The 19,081-nt window shown below is 39.8% G+C and overlaps 1 protein-coding gene across 1 annotated transcript in view; it reads left to right on the top strand.

Moving 5' to 3' along the window:
* Positions 1 to 930: 930 nt before the first annotated feature.
* The window catches only part of CRISPLD1 (cysteine rich secretory protein LCCL domain containing 1), a 45,016-nt gene continuing 26,865 nt past the window's right edge, over positions 931 to 19,081 (top strand). Inside the window, exons 1-2 of the mRNA XM_082600733.1 lie at positions 931 to 1,079; positions 2,056 to 2,375. Coding sequence (XP_082456859.1) covers positions 2,118 to 2,375 — 258 coding nt within the window. The 5' untranslated portion in view covers positions 931 to 1,079; positions 2,056 to 2,117. The remainder of the gene's footprint in view (positions 1,080 to 2,055; positions 2,376 to 19,081) is intronic.

The raw sequence follows: 19,081 nt of genomic DNA, 5'->3' as shown, positions 1-19,081 counted from the left end.
AGTGTCAGGTAATCCTGAGTCACAGATAACCCACCATTCTGTGAAACCCCTTCCCCATTTGGTCATCATCATCGAGGTTTCAACGGAGCCAAAAAGAACAACTTCCCAATTCTAGACAATGGGTCTTGATAATGGAAGTGATGCCCTGGAGAAAATAAAAGGAAAAGACTTCTGCTCCCCAGCCTACCTTCTCCCCAGTCCCCTCTTCCCGCCCCAGTTCTCCTTCTAAGTCTCCAAAACCCAACGTGTTAACCCCACCTCCACCCTCTCCGCAGGCCCGCTGGGGGGCAGCTCCTTTTCTGTAAGGTTGTTAGAGCCATTTTAGCATCGAGTCAGGAAGGAACTAGGAGAAGGACCTCCGAAAGCAGGGGAGCTGTGAGGGGCGGGAGGACTTGGGGACCTCCTTGCATACGCCTCCCACAGGGTCCAGACCTTCCACGCCCGGGTCCCTGAAGCCCAAAGCACACGCACAAAGGCCAAGTGTCCCGGCTTCGCTGGGCCGTGGGGTGAGGGGCGTGGGGAGAAGCAGGGCGGCCTGTCGTCGCTCCCGCCGCGGGCCCCCGTCCAGGGCCGGGCAGAGGTGGGGTGGGCGAGGAGGGGGAGCTCACGTCACGTGCGCGCGCGCTGGGACCGCAATAAATGCCCGGGAGCTCGAGGAAGCGGCGGAAGCGCTCGGCGCCTGGCTCTGCGCGGGGCGGCTGCACCGAGCCGGGGAGCGAGGTCGTCTCCAGCCTTCGCCGCCCAGCCCGGCCCGGGTCCCCGCCCCTCGCGCCGACTGATAAGGCTCCGAGAAGCTCGGGCGCCCACCCTGGCGAGCTAACCGGGCAGCCGCCGTTCCGCCCCAGCCTCGGGCTCTTAACTTTGGAGCCCTTTTTGCCTGCTCCTCCTTCCAGGTTCAGGGAGGAGCCGCGGAGACCGGGGCCCACGTCCCCCTGCAGGCAGCGCCCCCGTCGCCCGAGGACACGCCGTGCCCGGGTCCTGCCCGAACCGGGCTGTCTATGTGCAGTCGTGCGTGCGGGCTGCGGGAAGCCGGCCGTCTTGTTCGGCTCAGCTCTCGTAGGGAACTTCACGCTGGAGAGGTAAGGGCATTGCTAAAACCGCAGCGCTGAGTCGTCAAGCTCCCGCCTTCTCCAATCTACTTTTGGCTTCTTAAACTCTACTTAAAAAAAAAAAAGAAAGAAAGAAAAAAAAAATCAACGTGCAGAGAATGGTCGGTCACGGAGGGTGGGTGGGCTGCTCGGAAAGCAGCCACGATGCAGATTTGTGGGAGCTCTTCTTCTGAGTTTGTGAGTTTCACCTCCTCCCGTCGCGCCCTTTGGTTTGGGTTAAGTGAACAGTGCGCGCCTCTGGCGGGTGGGAGGAGAGGCTGTGAAGTTGCCCGCGTACTGTTAGCCTTATCGGGTGCGGGCCACAGGTTAGGCACACACTTTCTAGGAAATAATGATTTTCTTCTTGACCTGTGGCTGTATAAGAAGAGACTTCCCCCAGCGACCGTAACTTCACTCGCATTAATTCAGGGGTCCCTCTCGAAGTACCCATGGATATATGTGTGAATAACAATTTGTACTTCTTTACAACATTCACCCTCAATTTCATAATTTTGTTGACATTCTGAACCAGAGATGGGACACTTGAGATAAAAGAATACCTTAAAAGAGAGAGAGAAACGTGAACCTCTGGTTTGATTGATAAAACATTCTAGGGACATCATACCCTTTGCAGGCTGTATGTAATATCTAGCCATTTAAAGCTTTGTAATTCAGAAATTATTTTCAAGCTTTGGCTCCTCTCAGTTACTTTTCCCTTTTATTTATGGCGTCATGCACATTATCTTGGAAAATATTGCTGTCTATTTTGTGGAAACAATTGTGAAAAGTCCTCTGGAGGAAACATGGATGGGAGAAAATTTATTTCAAAAAGTGCATGTCCATTTGCTGGCATTATATAAACAAATCAAACTGGCTCCACCCCTTTGTAACTGTTGGATTATTTTTGTTATTAGAAAATTAATATCTGCCGGGATTTTCACCCTAATTACACTGCATGTCCTTATAGCCAGACGGAGTGGAAGAACCTTTCTTGGAGCTTTTCCCGGGGACATCCTGAGATCATTCATTATGAAGTGTACTGTGCGGGAGTGGCTCAGAGTAACCACAGTGCTATTCGTGGCCAGAGCAATTCCAGCCATGGTGGTTCCTAATGCCACTTTATTGGACAAACTTTTGGAAAAGTACATGGATGAGGATGGTGAGTGGTGGATGGCAAAGCAAAGAGGGAAAAGGGCCATCACGGACAATGACATGCAGAGTATCCTGGACCTTCATAATAAGTTACGAAGTCAGGTGTATCCAGCAGCCTCTAATATGGAGTATATGGTAAGAAAATTTTTCAAATGGTATGTACATAGAAATGTTTAATAATGCTTTTAGCTTCCATGGTTAAATTCCATCATGCTAGTATTTAATCTTTTGCTATTTGTCCTCTATAAAATTTCAAAAAAATCTTTTTCTTCAAGAGAATCTTCTTCCGCATACTCTTTCTGCGGTACGCGGGCTTCTCACCGTTGTGGCCTCTCCCGTTGCGGAGCACAGGCTCCGGTCGAGCAGGCTCAGCGGCCATGGCTCACGGGCCCAGCCGCTCCGCGGCATGTGGGATCTTCCCGGACCGGGGCACGAACCCGTGTCCCCTGCATCGGCAGGCAGACTCTCAACCACTGAACCACCAGGGAAGCCCCCGCATACTCTTTTATTAGTCCTCCTTTCATTCTAAGAGCTCTTTGAATTTCAGAGTAGAAGTAAATACCTTTAGGTCTAATGTTCCTACTAAGTACTTTAAATTCTACTCTTAGGAGAAAGATTCCTATCTTGAAAGTGCTGAGAGTTGGTGTATTTGCTTTTAAGTGACTTAGTAGAATAATTGTTTCCTAATTCCTAACCGATGGAATCTTCTTATGAATGGTGGATCTGAAAAAAATCAAGGACCAATAATTTGAAGATGCTTTCCAGATGGCTGATATACATATATGGATAGATAGGTAGATAGATATAGATATATGTCATTTCTTTTTTCTTCTAGAAAAGAGTATTTTTATTAGCTGTCTAATGCCCCCATATTACCTTTTTTCCCTACATTTTTTTGAATTTTATTGTATTATTTTTTTTATATAGCAGGTTGTTATTAATTATCCATTTTATACATATTAGTGTATACATATCAATCCCAATCTCCCAGTTCATCACACCACCACCACACCACCCCCCGATTTCCCCCCTTTGGTGTCCATACGTTTGTTGTCTACATCTGTGTCTCTATTTCTGCCTTGCAAACTATATCATTTCTAATGGGCCGTTGTTTCTTAGAAGTATGTAAATGACATATTGTAAAGTGTACATTTCTGTGCTTGCTTTATGTTAAGGAATACTTTGGCAATGGCTTTTTTTTTTTTTTCTGGATTTGTTTGTGAACTTTGACGTGTGAAAATAAGCCTGGGTGAAGGATTAAATAAAAATATGTGACTTATCCTTAATAAGTCACTTGCTAATTCACTCTGAGAGTAAATTAGCAAGTTGGGGAAACAAAATTACTTTTTAAGGACTATTAGTTATTACTCTTGTAAGACTATAACTCATTTATATTAGCATACTTCATACCCTAAATATTTAGAAAAATTTTCAAAAATCTATACTACTTGCATGAATTAGGAATGCACTAGCAAAGGCTGATATTAATCATTGGTGACAGCAAACTTAAGGAACAGTGGTGCTAACATTTCTCCTTTGGACACATTGCAGGGTGCAGTTAATTTTAATACATTCTGGTTTTTACTTTTTTTTTTTGCACTTACATTAGTTTTGATAGGTATTCTCTATTTAGGTAACTTTCATGAAACATGGAAATTCTAAGGTAACATTACACATTACAAAGTATTTCATTATATTATTTTAACTTTTTCTAGAAAAATATTTTACCCTAAAGAAAGTAGGTAGCACTCAGGAGAACTCATCAGAGATTAAGAATCAGGGCCCAAACATCAGGCCATCAGGGTTTAAATTCTGGCACTGATACTAGCTAGGTGACTGTAGGCAGCTTATAAATTTCCCTCTACTTCAGTTTCTTCATGTCTAGAACATGCACTCACCTCAGAGGGTTGTTGTGAGGATTATGTGAGGAATGAGATGACCTGTGTAAAGTTTAGCTCATTATCAGGCGTATTGCAATTACAAGGTCCCAGTAAATGTTCCTGAGACATATAACCAATTTTATGTCTCCTTATACTGTTTAAATAGAATATCTGACGAAATTGTTCCCTCTTTTCAAAATTCTGTGCACGATATGACATCTGTAATGGCTCACATTTCTGATTTTTGTGTATTTTAAAGTGTTTGTTCAAAGTACAAAATTCTATGACTTCTTCATCTGTGAGCTTTCAAACAGAAAGAGCCAGTTATGGAGCTTTTCCAAGTAGGCCACTGTATGCTTATTCCATGTGGATAGGTACTCAGTTGCTTTTTATTTAAAATAAGGAAGAACTTGAGAGTTTAAACCCACAAAAAGAAATCTGAGAATATTTGTGTGTGTTTTAAGTAATATGGGAGTAATGAAAGAACATTCTGTGATTTGTTTTCATGTCTGACTTCCAAAGAAAATAACTGCCTATTGTATGATGTCTGGTCTAAGATGTTTATATGAGTTTCTTTTTAGTTTCACTGGTTTCATTCTGTCCTTGAAATGTAGATTCAGAAACCAGCCAGGGTTTATGTTGTGTTGCCCTTAGATACTGTTAGTACTGGAACTATGTCCTGGCCAATAACTGGGCTGCAGAGGAGTTTATTTCCCAGTGGTAGTACTGGAACACATTTTCTAGAAAACATATTTATAGGAAAGTCTAAATGAACAATACTATTTTATTTGAAATACTGTTGGTTTATAGCTTACATATTAATAATGGAAGTACAGACGTAGATCAACCTGTGAAAACAACATTTGTTCAAATAGTTGTTTAAAGTGTATTTATTTTGATAAAACAAAATTAAAAACTAACTCAAGAGCCACTTCCTATAAAATCTGCAATGCCCTATGATAAGTACCACCACTTTTGGCCACTTACACTCTATGTGTCATATTACGTTAAAAATTTGCATGGCCAGTTACCTTATTTACATTTGGTGCTTATTTCAGTCTAGTCTTTGTGCTTGAACTCCAGCAGCCAAGTCACATCCACATTTATTAACATCACAACGCTACCCATACTCTAATGCTCATTTAATAGGGTTAAAAATGGCTTCTGCAAGGCAACCTCTTCCCTTGAAGAGCTTATAGGCTGATTGAGAAGAAAGAATAGACATATTTGAAAATTTTCAAGTGAGCAAGGACACAGAGTTCTTTGTTCACGTGTATGAATAATGCCAAGGGAGCACAGAATAATGGAGAGTAATTTAAGAATATTCCTAAGCGAGAGAGTTAATCAGTGGGGAAGATGAGGTTTATGTTGTTCCTGGAAGGTGATCAGGACCACAAATTGTGGCCAGGAGTGGAGGCCATTTCTCAGTTAGAAGAAGAGAACCAACACACATGGAGTAAGTGGCAGGCTGGTTGTAGGAAACTAGAAGCAGAATAGGTTGAAGAAAGCAAGCCCTGTGGCAGAATCAGGAAGGGGAGAAACGAGTTGTTAATTATAGAAACCAGTGAACTTAAGGAGAGAGATTACCAGCATTTATCTTAGGATACATTGAAAAACTGGGGCTTTTAGGTCATCAAATGAAGCTGTTACTGAAGAGGCAATGGATTTTTGAGGAAAAAACACTGGCGCTGGACCTAGGTTCTCGTGTTGTCTCTGCTGCTTACTGGTATGTGAAGTCTGACGGTCAGCAATCATTTTGGGCATTGCTTTTCTCATCGGTAAAATCTATGTAGGAATATAAAACCCACAGGCTGCAATGAGGTAAGAGATTTGATCCTGTTGAGCATACTGTTAGTTTTCTTCAAGCCTTTCCTTTCCATGGGTTTTGACCCCATCACTTGGTTCTTTTATTTTTCTGGTTATTTCTTCAGCATATTCTTGTTTGCTGTTCATCTCTTAAACCTTTACTTTTGGCCCCAATGGTTTTACTTTCGGCCTTCTCCCTTCCTACAGGACTTTATCTACTCCTCTGACTTTAAATACCATCCGTATATTGATGGCTCTGTAGTTGACACTCCATCCAACAGTCCTCTTTGAGCATTGTTTTCCTATTTCCTACTGCCCACTGGGTCCTCTCCATGTAATTTGACTCCCCAGTTACTGCAAGTTTAAGATTTCTAAAAACAAATGAGCTGCTTTTGTTCCATCCTTGCCCACGGTCCTACCTTTCTCCCTGGATGTCATGGACATCGGCTTAGTCCTCTCTAAACAGAAGACAAACAAACAAAAGGCAGAAAATTGGGCACATCCTCAGCTCCTGCCTTGCTCTCATTCCCCCTACCCACTTCCAAGTAAAATTCATGCACAAACATAAATACACAGTTACTTGCCAGATTCTCTAGATTCTGTCTCAGAAATGTCTTTTGAATCCATGTCTTCTGTTTCATCCTAACGGATGCTCGTGGTCTCGCCCTCCTCCACCGCCCCTGTGATGGGTACCGCAGCTTCCCCTGCAATGGACTGTACCGTCTAGTCCTACTTTATTTCTACTTTAGTCCACCTTCCTCCCTGTTACTCAGTCTGTCTTTTCCAAATCTCTGGTGGTCACTCAGCTGCCCAAAGCTTCTGTGAACTTCTGGCTGCTCGCAAGCTAAAGCTCACCTTGAATAACTTACAAAAGGTCTAGCCCAATATGCCCCATAGCCTCAACACCCTTGCGTATCTTTGAATCTGTGTTCACACTTAAAATATACACTGTTCTTAGAGATGATGGTGTTCCTCATGCCTCTGTGCCTCTTTGCGAGTTCAGTTTCCTCTGTGCCCGGAATGCCTGTGCATCCTGTCTCCTCCTGACAAATTCAAGACCGCGCTCAGACTCTGTCTTTCTGTAAAGCTTCCTCTGATGCGCTCATTCCCCTGCTCCACTCCTTCTGTGCTCCTAAAGGATTTTATTCAAGCCTATTTACAGTATTGAAATTTTGTTGCAATTCGATATATACATGTCTATTTTCCTTTCCAAGACTGACTTCCTAGAAGGGTAAGGATGCACCCTGCTTATATTTATTACCCCGTGCCTGATGCAAAGAAGTACTCAGTAAATATTTGTTGACTGAGCATTGCTGAGTGATAGTAAATATGTGTTGAATAAAGGGAGGGATGGAAGAATAGGTAAGATTATATATGAGATAAATATGAAAGACAGGTAAGAAAGGGGAATTAAAATAATAAAAGCCCTGGAAGGTAGGATATCACCGACACCAGAGATAGTGACATGGACACTGGAAATACCAGAGATGAAGGAATAAATAATTCAGGATTTTTTTTTCTATTTTTAAAAATATTCATGCTATACTAAAAATTGTCCTGTAATATACAGCTGCCGAGATAATACTCAAATGCTCTGGAATTTAAATAATAAATTCATTTAAATTAATTTAAATAATAAATTAATTTAAATAATAAATTAATTTAAATAATAAATGAATAATACTTTAATTAAATAATTAAATTAATGAGCATTTACCCCTTCTAACAAATTTTTAATAGGGCCTCTAAAACTTATTGATTAGCTAAAATCCAAAATAGCTCACTGTGATAGAAAGCGTACCTAAGTCTAGAATGTATTTTAGCAACATAAGGACATGTTACCTAAAAATGACATGTGTCATTATATCATGCTAATTATATAAGCCATTTTCCACTATTATAACTATTTCCATGTCTTTTAGAGAACTGTTTTTTTAATTTAATTTAATTTATTTTTTATACAGCAGGTTCTTATTAGTTATCTATTTTATACATATTAGTGTATATATGCCAATCCCAATCTCCCAGTTCATCCCACCACCACCATCCCCCCATTGACAGATACTCTGCTGGGAAGGTTGATGGCTGTGCCTGCTTGCTCTCACTTTACATATGGTGAGACTAGGGGCAGAAACTTTGCACAGCATTTTTCCAAATGTAGAACAAAATATATCTGGATATTTATCCTTTTGCTGGGCAACCAGAGGCTCCAAGCCAAATAGCCAGTGGTACTTGCAGTCCATGGTACATATTGATGCAAACAATGGCTTAGTTCCAGTTGTCACATATATTCTTTATATGGTCATGCTTAACACTGGAAATCAAGATATTTTTCTTCTGTGCTTCAGTGTAGCAGATAATTCCAGGAACTGGACAGGGGATAACCTAGTTTGCTGAGCAGGGTGATGCTAGTCTGAGTTCTGCCCTATTTCTGACTCTCTGTAGCATGAATCCAAGCCTGAAAAAGTGATTTTTAGCTTGTGAGTTGCTCTCACAAAACAACTCTCATAACTTCACATTTTCTGACATAATTTGCCACCAATGACATATATCCAGGATAAATGCAAAGAATGAAATGATGGCATCATAACTTATTTACCCAAAGTTCAGTGTCTACACATTACTATTTTTTTTTTTTTTTTTTGCTGTACGCGGGCCTCTCACTGTTGTGGCCTCTCCCGTTGCGGAGCACAGGCTCCGGACGCGCAGGCTCAGCGGCCATGGCTCACGGGCCCAGCTGCTCCGCGGCATGTGGGATCTTCCCGGACCGGGGCACGAACCCGTGTACCCTGCATCGGCAGGCGGACTCTCAACCACTGTGCCACCAGGGAAGCCCTACACATTTCTTATCTTGCTAAAAGTGGCAGGAATTCACTGTCAGTAAGGTTTTATTGCAACTCTTGATTCCTAAAACAATGATTTTTCTCTCTGTATACTGGCACTTGCCTGGTAGTTTTCAAAAGTTAAATATTTGCATCTCTTAATGACGTACAGTATAATCCATATGCACTTAAAGGTACATGAAATATCTTTCTTGCTTCAAAGAATGTTATTCTTATTTAAAGTTTTTAAAGTTTATTCTATATTTAAAATAACATTTAATTTTCTTAAAGTGTTTTTATTTTACTTCACTAATGTTGTTTACTTCACTAATGTTGTTTAGTTACAATAAAGCTATGTTTTGTTTTAGTTTATTTGTCTACTGAATTTAAAAGTTTTCAAAACCTTAATTTGATACATAGTTGTGTGTTTTTTTTTTTTTAAGACATTGACACTTTAAATTAATGTAGTTTCCTTTTTGGAAGTTCCACTGTAGATGGCAGTACCTATAGAAAGAGAGTGACATTGTAGCTCAGTTCTACTGAATTTAGTAGTGACACTGTAGCTCAGTTCTACTACCCTGGAGTTCTGGGAGGTTAAGATTCCTCATTAAATGTAAGCAGCAAATCTAGGATCTTAGAAAGGCAAGAGACAACAAGCAGTTTCATTTAGGAGAGTGGAACACCCAGAGACAGAGAAGTGTCACAAAATTTTGAAATTGTTATTGTTGTTTATTCCTTCATTCAACAGGTATTAGGAATTTATCAAATGCCAGGCACTGTCTAGGACCCAGCAGTAAACATAACAAACATTCTTCCTTTCCTGGAATATGTGTAAAGATCCTCATATCCCAACTCAGCAAGGGGGCCCATGTGGCTGACAGAGTGAGTGTGGAAGTAATGCAGAAAATGAGGTCAGAGCTTTATTTGAGGAGAACAGATACACGTCATTGTAGTCATTTTAAAGACTCACTCTAAGTCCGAGTGACAAGCCATTTGAGCCATTTGAACAGAGGAATATCATGATCTTACTTATACTTATTCAGAATCGATTTGGTTTGTTGAGAACAGACTTTAAAGTGGTGGGAGGTGGGGCAATGGTGTGAGCAGGGATTCAAGGCTATTGCAATAATCATTCCAGCAATTGATGGTGGCTAGGAGTGCGATGGTAGCCTTGAAGGTGAAGAGAAGTGGCATGGTGTGAATCCACACTGAAACTCCTTTGTAGTCATGACATCAATATTGATAAATTCAAGGAAGCCTTGTTGCAAGACTAGTGCAATTGACTTGGCCATCCAGGCAGCCAATAGGCTGGGAGTTACTGCATCTGGTGCAAGGTCTAAACCCACCCAAGCCCTGGCTGTAGTTTTTGAAAACTGGTGGCAGTTTCTATTTTGGTTTAAATATCGATGGGGAACTTTCAACTTGTATTGACTCTAGAGTGGTTACAGAGATTCTAGAAATCAGCAGGTTACTGATACCCATTTTGCCAACTCAATTCCAAGAGATCAGAGGAGGTGGAAGCAAACTCTGCCTCCTTGCTTCCCAGGATAAAGGTGCTTGCTGATTCTCCACGTGGTCTGCCCTCACCTCCAGTCTATTCTCCCACTCCCCCTAAAAACAAGAGAAGGTGAGAACTTTAGCAGAACAGGTCAGTGGCCCAGTTCCTGTTCATTAAGTACTAGTTGCACCATCATGGAGTGGGTTGTTGGGATTTTATTCCATGTTGGAGGTAACACAGACAGGTTTTGGATGTGGGGTGTGGCCTTACAGATTTTGCCTGAGGAATTGGAAGTATTGGAGTTACCATTTTTTCAGATAGGGAAGAATGTGGATAGACCAGCTTTTGGTAGAGAAAGCTGGAGCTCAATTTGAGATAGATAAAATTTAAGATTTCCCTTAAATATCCAAGTGAATTTGTCATGTATGTAATTAGATATATGTAGTCTAATCTGGACCATACAGTTAGGATTCATCAGAATTTAGATGGTATTTAAAGCCAGTAGAAGAGATGAGATCATCAAGGGAATGAGTACAGAAAAAAGAAATGTTCGAGAAGTGAGCCCTCGACATAATTTACAGTGTAGACGAAGGGAAGGAGAGGAGCAGCAGCAAAGGGAATTGAGGAAGAAAACCAGGGAAGCAACATGTCCTTAAAGCCAAGTGAAGAAAGGCAGAAAGGATTATCAACGCTGTTAAATGTTGCTTGTAAAGATCAAGTAAAATGAGGACCCTTGAATTTTGAGATATGGAGGCCACACTGGAGGTCTGATAAAACAGTTTGGGTGGCATCAGAGTGGTCCTAGGATGGTTCAAGGAAGAATGGATGGGAGAAATGAGCAAGCTTGTTCACCCACTCATTCATCAAACATGAACCACCTCCTATGGGCCAGGTGGGCTCTACAGCCTTAACTCTCTTCTAACCAAAAGTTTTAACTTAGTTTTAGAAGAGGTAGTTTAGTTAGGGAACATATCCCAAACTTATAATTATGGTCAGTAGGAAAATGCAGTTTCTTTGCTTAATTGTTTTTGTAGTTACCTTTACTGAATGCCTTCATTAAAAGCAAACGTGGTCATTTATAATCACAATTAAGAGTGACACTTAGTTCAAGAACATTCTTTGCTCTTGTTCAGCTTTGTTCCTTCACATACTTCTTTTAGGAGTTTATACAACCACATAATTGTACATGATTTAAAATTTAAATTCTCATATTTTTGATGATTTTTACTAATTGAATTAAAGTTTATGAAACTAGCATAAATCTATGCTCATTTTATATGTTATTATGTATTTTATATATACATAACATAAAACATTTAGTTCATTGGAAGAAAATGTGAAAATTCAAGTGGTAATGACTTGTCTGGTGAAGGTATTACAGTAAGTATGCTTAATAACCCTTTCCTTATTTTTCTAAGTATTTGTTGTCTTCATAATTTCAAGAAGTTACAGAAAGGCATTTATAATTGATTAAAACAATTTGTTATTCTCATTGATAAATTTGTGATTAGAAAAACATTTAATTCAACAACTACTGTTTGAGCATTTTTGTGCCAGACACTGTTGTTTGATACTGAAGCATACAGTAGTGTATAAAAGGTTCAACAAGCTAATGAAAATAAGCAAAGTGAGATGATAGAGAATGATAAAGGTGGAGCTAACATGTTAAACAGTTGCAGAAGACCTCTCTGAGTTAGTGGCTTTTGAGCTGAGAACTGAATTACAAGAAGGAGTCAGCTACACAAAGCTACAGAGATCTAAGCAGAAGGAATACTGAGCAAAAGGTCTTTAAGTCAGGAATGAAATAGGAGTCTTCAGGGACCCCAAAGATGGCTAGGGTGGCTGACTTTTATTTAGTAATGAGGAAAGTGTTAGAAAATGAAGTAGACATATAAGCAGGGGCCAGAATTCCTTTTGGGTCGTTGGTGAAGGGAAATTTGGATTTTATTTCTAGTGAAACAGAAGATCATTGGAAAATTCTTGGCAAAGTGTTGACCCGGTCATATTTTTGGTTTCATAAAATTACTCTATGTTATGGAGAGTGAGCTGCAGGAGGGTCACAGCTGAAAGCAGAGAGATAGTTAGGAAGCCATTGGTATCTTGTGAGTGAGAGATGATAGTGACTGGGACCAGGGTGATAGTGGTAAAGATGGAGAGAAGTGGGTAGTTTCAGGGTATGTTTAGATGGTATTGCTGATAGTTTTCTAATAGCTTTAATGTGAAGGGTGAAGGATAAGGATCTCAGATTTTTACTCAAGCACGTTGTTGGATAGATGAAGCATTCGTTGAGACAGAAGAAACAGAAAGGAGAAGGTGGCCATGAAATCAGGTGTTTCTTTTTGGCCAAGCTTATCTTGCGATGCCATGTCATCCTCAGTTGAGTTTAATGGTCAGTGGAGAGGTGGGACTTGAGATAAAAATGTGGAAATCATGTAGATGCTATTAGGGACCATCTTAACTGACTGAACAAAACCATCCGAGGAGAAGATTTTTATGGACGGAGGTTAAATGCCTTGAATTGAGCCCTGGCCCAGTGACATATGGAGGTTGAGCAGAAAGAAGAAAGCTAGCAAAGGAAGCTGAGAACAAGTGGTCAGTGAGGTTGGGGGAAAAGACAGGCTACACTGGTGTCCCAGAAGCCAGGAGAAGAGAGTTCAACAGCTTCCATACTGCTGAGGAGTGAAGTAAGAGGAAGAAAAGCCAACAATGGTTTTGTGGACATGGAGGCTGTCGGTGACTTTGATAAGAGTCATTTCAGGGGTGGAGTATGACCCGAAGTCTTACTGAAGTGGGAGGAAGAGGACGAAAGGTGGGGAAGTTGAGAAGGAACTAAGTAACTCCTCAAAATACCGTTGCTGTGAAGATCTGAGAAATGGAACTAGCTAGTGCTACACGGGTATATGGCAATGCTCTTGGTTTTGTTCTTTAAAGAGCATGCTTGTAAGTTGATGGAAATGCACAAGTTGAGAAAGCACTTGACATGGAAGGGAGAAAATATAACTCCAAAGTCAGTTCATTTATTTTGACAGGAAATGCTGAGGTTGTAGGTACACAAGCAGGTCATCTGGTGTATTTAATGGAAAAAGAATTTTCATGTGGGTGCTTCTGTTTTTCCCAGCGAAGTATGGAGCAAGATCATCAGCTGAGATTGAGAAGGCAGGAATGGAGGGGTGTGAGGATAGGATATTATGAAATGGTAATTTTGGAGTTACTATCTAAAGATCTCTGTGGAGTCAAATGTATGAGATGTCTTGAAGTACTTTAAGTTCATTTGGTTCACCATGCTTTAAGTTACAAAATCTAATAGATAGGGGAGAGGTTTACTAGAGTATGTGTTACTGGAGTATGTAGTAGCAAAGTATTTCCAAAAAGCAGGAAGATTTAAAGTAATGATTTCTCTGGTTTGCCGTAGGTCACCCCACTCTTTCCAGCCACATCATGTGGTGTCACTTGCTTGACCTCTGAAGACATTTGACTAGGCAGCTCCTGGAGATGTGAAAGAGATTAAAGGCATGTTAGCCCGGGTGGGGGGAGGGCGGTTGATTTTTTAAGTATTCAGATATTACATAATACAAATCAAGTACAGATAGAGATATAGACCAAATAATGTGTTTGAGGTTCAAATTGCCAAGTGAGGTTAAATACACATAGTTGTATGGGAACTCTAAAAATTAAATTATGGGAATGACCCAAATATGTGACTTGGATTAGTGGGTTATTAAACTCACCAAATGTAAGAACCTGGAACTATGATCCAGTGAAGCTTACTTTTTTTTTTTTTTCTTTTAACTAGTTAACAGAATCAATGAAGTGCAATTAAGTCAACTGCTTAGATATAACTTATTGGGAAAAAGGCAACAGATTTTCTCTATTAGAAGCTCATTAACCTAAAGGCAATATGTGAATATGGATACAATGTATTTAATAGTCTGCACATGCTTTATATTTTGTGTTTAATCAAAGAAAAATTTGAAGTCAAACATCAGGAAATTGAGTAGCAAGCGTTTTTCATGGGAAAGCAGGGAGGTATGATTTGGGGAATAGAAATAAGGGGTGCTTTAGTCTAGTGCCACTCAAACTTTACTGTGCATATGAATTCCCTGGAACCTTGTTAACATACAGATTTTGATTCAGTAGGTCTGGGTGGGCCCCAATATTCTGCATTCCTAACAAGCTCCCAGGTGAAGAGGCAGCTGCTGTCTGGGAATGGAACTTTGAGTAGAAAGCTTTAGGCTCTCTGGAGAAAGCGAGGTCTAAATTAAGACATTAAAAGTTGACTCGAGGATCCAGATTCTTTATTTTTCATCTCAACTCTCACATTCACCTTCTCCTTTTTATAAGGTAGCATTTCTAACTATTAGTGCAGGGAAATAGCAACTCCTTTTCACTCCCTTTCATGCAGTGCTTAGAAACCAAAAAGATAAAGAAGGTTGAACAGTAAGAGTCCCCAAGACTCAATGTTTAAATCTGCTTGGAGGAGGGGTAGAAAATGAAATGTCAAATTTAGTTGATGGCACAGTTCTGCAGGATGGTGGAAAGTGAAGTGCGGTCAGTGACAGGATAGACTCTAAAGGCCATATGAGTGAGAAGGAAGTAGAATTCCAAAGTGAGCAAGAACAGGGGTGGCAGTGTGGGGCTGGTAAGGGTCAGCTAGATCAGATATGAGCTATTAGATAAGACCCAAGAATGAGCATGGGAGTTACTCTTTATAATTCTCCCCTTTGCGTTATTGTTGCAACTCGAACAGTACAAAGTAACCATCTAAACAGGGGAATAAAATATAAGACTATATCTTATGTTTGCTCAAGACATGGCAAATCCAAATCTGAAATACTGAAAGATTGACTGATATGATCAAAAGAAGCTACAGTGAGATCAGATGTTGTCCAGAGGCAGGAAACCAAAGAGATAGAAAAAAGGGGGGGGTGAGGGGAGGCTTTTGAATGAAGATGGAATAAGAGCATCAGAACTCCTGTCTAGAAAGAAAGGGCTGAGCGAAGAGCTTTGTTAACTGAATTCCGTGAACATAGTGAATACATCTAAACAAATAAAAAGCAGTGCTATTTCACAGGAACATCTATACTGTTGTTCCACATACCCTGGATTTTTTTATGCTGTAGGGATCTTGCCAAGCCCTGTTGCTTTTGCAGATGTTAGAATGACTTATGTGCATCTCGTTTTCTCTCTAGTGAATTTCTGCTCTTCCTTCAAGACTCACCTCTAAAGACTAATCTGCTCTTGTCTAAACCCTCCTGTACGGAGTTAGGTGCACTTCACCCCAGTTCCCTGGCTTCCACAGCGTCTCCTACCTGCCTTTACCTCTGTTATTTACATCCTTGTCTCTTTCTCTAGCCTTACTTTCCTTTGTAGGAAGGAACTGTGCTTTCGTAATTTTTTTCATTCCCCCAGCTGAGAGGCTGACACATGCTCTAAGCTCAGTTTATGCTAGTTGAAAGGGAAAAGATGGAATGAATGAATGAAAAAATAAAAAGATGATTGGATTTTCAACAGTGATTCTAAAATGGGCAGAATGAAAGAAGATTTGATTCATTTTGACAAGAAAATACTATTAGAAAGTTGCCAAAACATTCATTTCAAAGTGTTTATGTTTTATTTTTAAGTACATTTAGCTTTTTGGTTAGGGTAAAATCATTCTAATAAGTATGACAAGTGGCTAAATTAACATTGGATTTTAGTGACTTTTCAGAGTTATATTGGGTTATGGACACCTCTGTCTCATGAAGTGGGGATGGCCAGACCCTTCAGCAAGTAGGGATAGAGTCTTCCAGGAGATACAATGATCAGAATGCCATGGCTTTTGCTGGAGAACTGTTTTCAAAATATAAATCAGAGTGTGATAAGAAGTACAAATGAATATATTTTAAACTGTATATAAATCTAAAAGTATTTCAGAATAAAGCAGTAACCAGGACAGTTTTCTTAGAAGAGGTACATTTTGAAATAGTGTTTGGAAGACGTTATAGTCAACGTGTGGTAGGGACCGTGGGTGAGGGCATTGGATGATGAGAACCTTAACTGATAAGATGTTGATATGAGAATATGTGTACAGTTGATTCAAAGGAGAGGGCATGGCAGTCATGATCTGTGAGAACAGATGAAAAGATGAAAATAATCTTGCTCTATCCAGTGCGACTCATGGCAGACTTGAGCAACATAGCCCTATACATTTTCCTTCTCTGCATACCTATGAAGAAGCATTTTATTTGACATAATTTGGTATTAGTTTGACTTTTGTAAGTTATACAGTTATTACAAAGGATTTCCAAACTTTGATTTTATTACCACTTTTTAAACTATTCCTCTGTGTGTGTGTGTGTGTGTGTATGTACACTAAACTAAACCTAAACTACACAGGTACTTACTTGGAGGCTTCAGTGGAAAAATCATCCTGGAAATTTAATGTGAACAAAGGTCCTGACTTATAGAGTTGATTGTCAATAGATTCAAAGCAAAGCTAGGCATAACTTACTCTAAACTTCGTTTTATAACTAACAGTGTGTTAAATTTGAATTCTAAGAAATTTACTTTTTCACTGGAAATTTAGGTGGCAGTGATTATCTTTTTTTAATCATTCAAAACTTGGGATTTAAATTTCTTCCTTAGTCTCATGAATATTAACAATGCATCATAAAGAGGCTCTGTGAATCACAGCAAATGAAGCAGATTCTTAGAGGAACAGAGGAATAAGAGAACATTTATTGAGATATATTAGGTATCAGGTAATATGTTAGGCAGCTTACTAATACACATTCTATGAGATGTTTTTATTCTCAGATATTATTTCTCATTAGGAAAACAAATGCCACAATAACAAGGATTTAACAGGAAAAAATTAATGAAGGCTCTGTATGCAGAGTTGTGGGCAGGGCTTAGGTGAGCCACAAGGATGGGGGACACCCAAGCATGAATTGTGGTACCACAGCCTGGTGAGGACCAGAGCCTGGTAGTAGGGCTGTATGAAAGGACACAGGCACCATCACTGTGAGGCAGTGTACTCACGGGATGAGTGGTGTTGAAGAGGGGGTAGTACATACTGAAATTCACCTCTCACCCTCTGACTTCCTGTCCATGTCTTCTACTGGCCAAATTCAACTAGAACCCGGGAGCCAAGAGAGCCTGAAGTAACTCAGGATGTAGAGTTGAGCGTTTTGGGACATAGAGTATGGCAGCAAGTGGCTGAGCGTGACTGTGGGAAAAAATGAAGAATATTTAACACACTATTCTTTCTCAAATTTTCAAATAAAGACTTTGGTAAACCGTATTTTTTTTTACATCATCTTCTAAGTCATTGTTTAGTTGTTGAAGACAAATGTATAGGCAAGTTCCTAAGGGACACCTAAACATCTGATTGAGCATGCTATGGTTACTAAACCAGCTTTGAGTTTCCTAGCAGCCAAGGAAAACAGGAGACCATATGGTTTACATAGCTCTCAATGACTGGAAGCATAATAATTTATCGTTCTTGAAGCAGGAATTATTAGTGAAAACTTAACACAGAATTCCCAATATAGGAACAATGAGCAACTTACTATAGCAGTTTCATTAAAAGTATGTAAACATATGCATTTAAATGTTTCTTATATTAGCCTTTGGTTTAAGTTGAAGTAATGGTGTTAAATTTTAGGTTTTGGTTTCTATTTGTCCATAAACTTTATCTTTTACTAATTTTCCAAAAAGAAGTTTTCATTCGTTAACCTATCTCTTTTCTTTTTGAAAATTAAAAAGACATCCCCAAGTACAATAAATAAAAGCAATTAATATTTTATTTACTTGCAAAACTTGTTACTTTCAGTTTGCTATTTAAATATATGAACTAATGCATGCAGAGGGATTTATTATGAAAGTTTATCTTTCCTAGCATGCATATTTTAGGCTTGACTTTTAGATTAATCATATATCTATCTAAATTTATGAGCTATAAATAAACTCAAACATAAGTCCTCATTTTTATAAATTGGCTCAATATTTGTAGATGAAGACTTAAATAACTGATAGGTGGTACTGTACTTTCTCAAGTCTCCTTTGACATCTCCTTAAACATTCAGAATATAGTCTTGAAGATTAACTACTTCTCTCCTAAATGACAACAAACATAATGAAAGCATTATAGTGTTGAATTTATCACAAAGTCAATACAAAGATAGGCATATATGTCCTTTACAAAAATAATCCGAGTTCAACTTTTCAAGGATTACCTTTTGTTTAGCCTAGGTACATCATGAACACCTTTTCACCTGAGTTTATATCACACATGTGTGTTTGATGCAGGGAATTTAGGTTCTTGTATCTCTGATCTAAGTTATTGCCCAGGACAGGCCAGCTGAGGCTAGAGATAATCGATGAGTATACTGGCAACATAGCCAAGTATATTAGGTGACATTAGGAAAACACAGAAAAACTATAGGACACTTTTCTTTCTTTTTTTTTTTTTTTTTGCGGTACGCGGGCCTCTCACTGTTGTGGCCTCTCCCGTTGCGGAGCACGGGCTCCAGACGCGCAGGCTCAGCAGCCGTGGCTCACGTGCCCAGCCGCTCCGTGGCATGTGGGATCTTCCCCGACCGGGACACGAACCCGTGTCCCCTGCATCGGCAGGCGGACTCTCAACCACTGCACCACCAGGGAAGCCCATGAGACAGTTTTTGATTTAAAATTCTAGTTTGAGAATTAAGACTGAAAGTAGTAGAAACAGATCTAGGAAAACACACAGTAATTGGTAAATTATATGTTTAAGAAGGTTCAGAGAAGGGTGAGATAAATGGAGTATGTATTGTGGTTGAAATGACTTCCAAGAGGAGAATGATTGTGAACAGGACT

The sequence above is a fragment of the Mesoplodon mirus genome (assembly GCF_964341445.2).
Source record: "Mesoplodon mirus genome assembly, chromosome: 16".
Classification (NCBI taxonomy): Eukaryota; Metazoa; Chordata; class Mammalia; order Artiodactyla; family Ziphiidae; genus Mesoplodon; species Mesoplodon mirus.
This window is presented reverse-complemented; position numbering and strand designations above follow the sequence as displayed.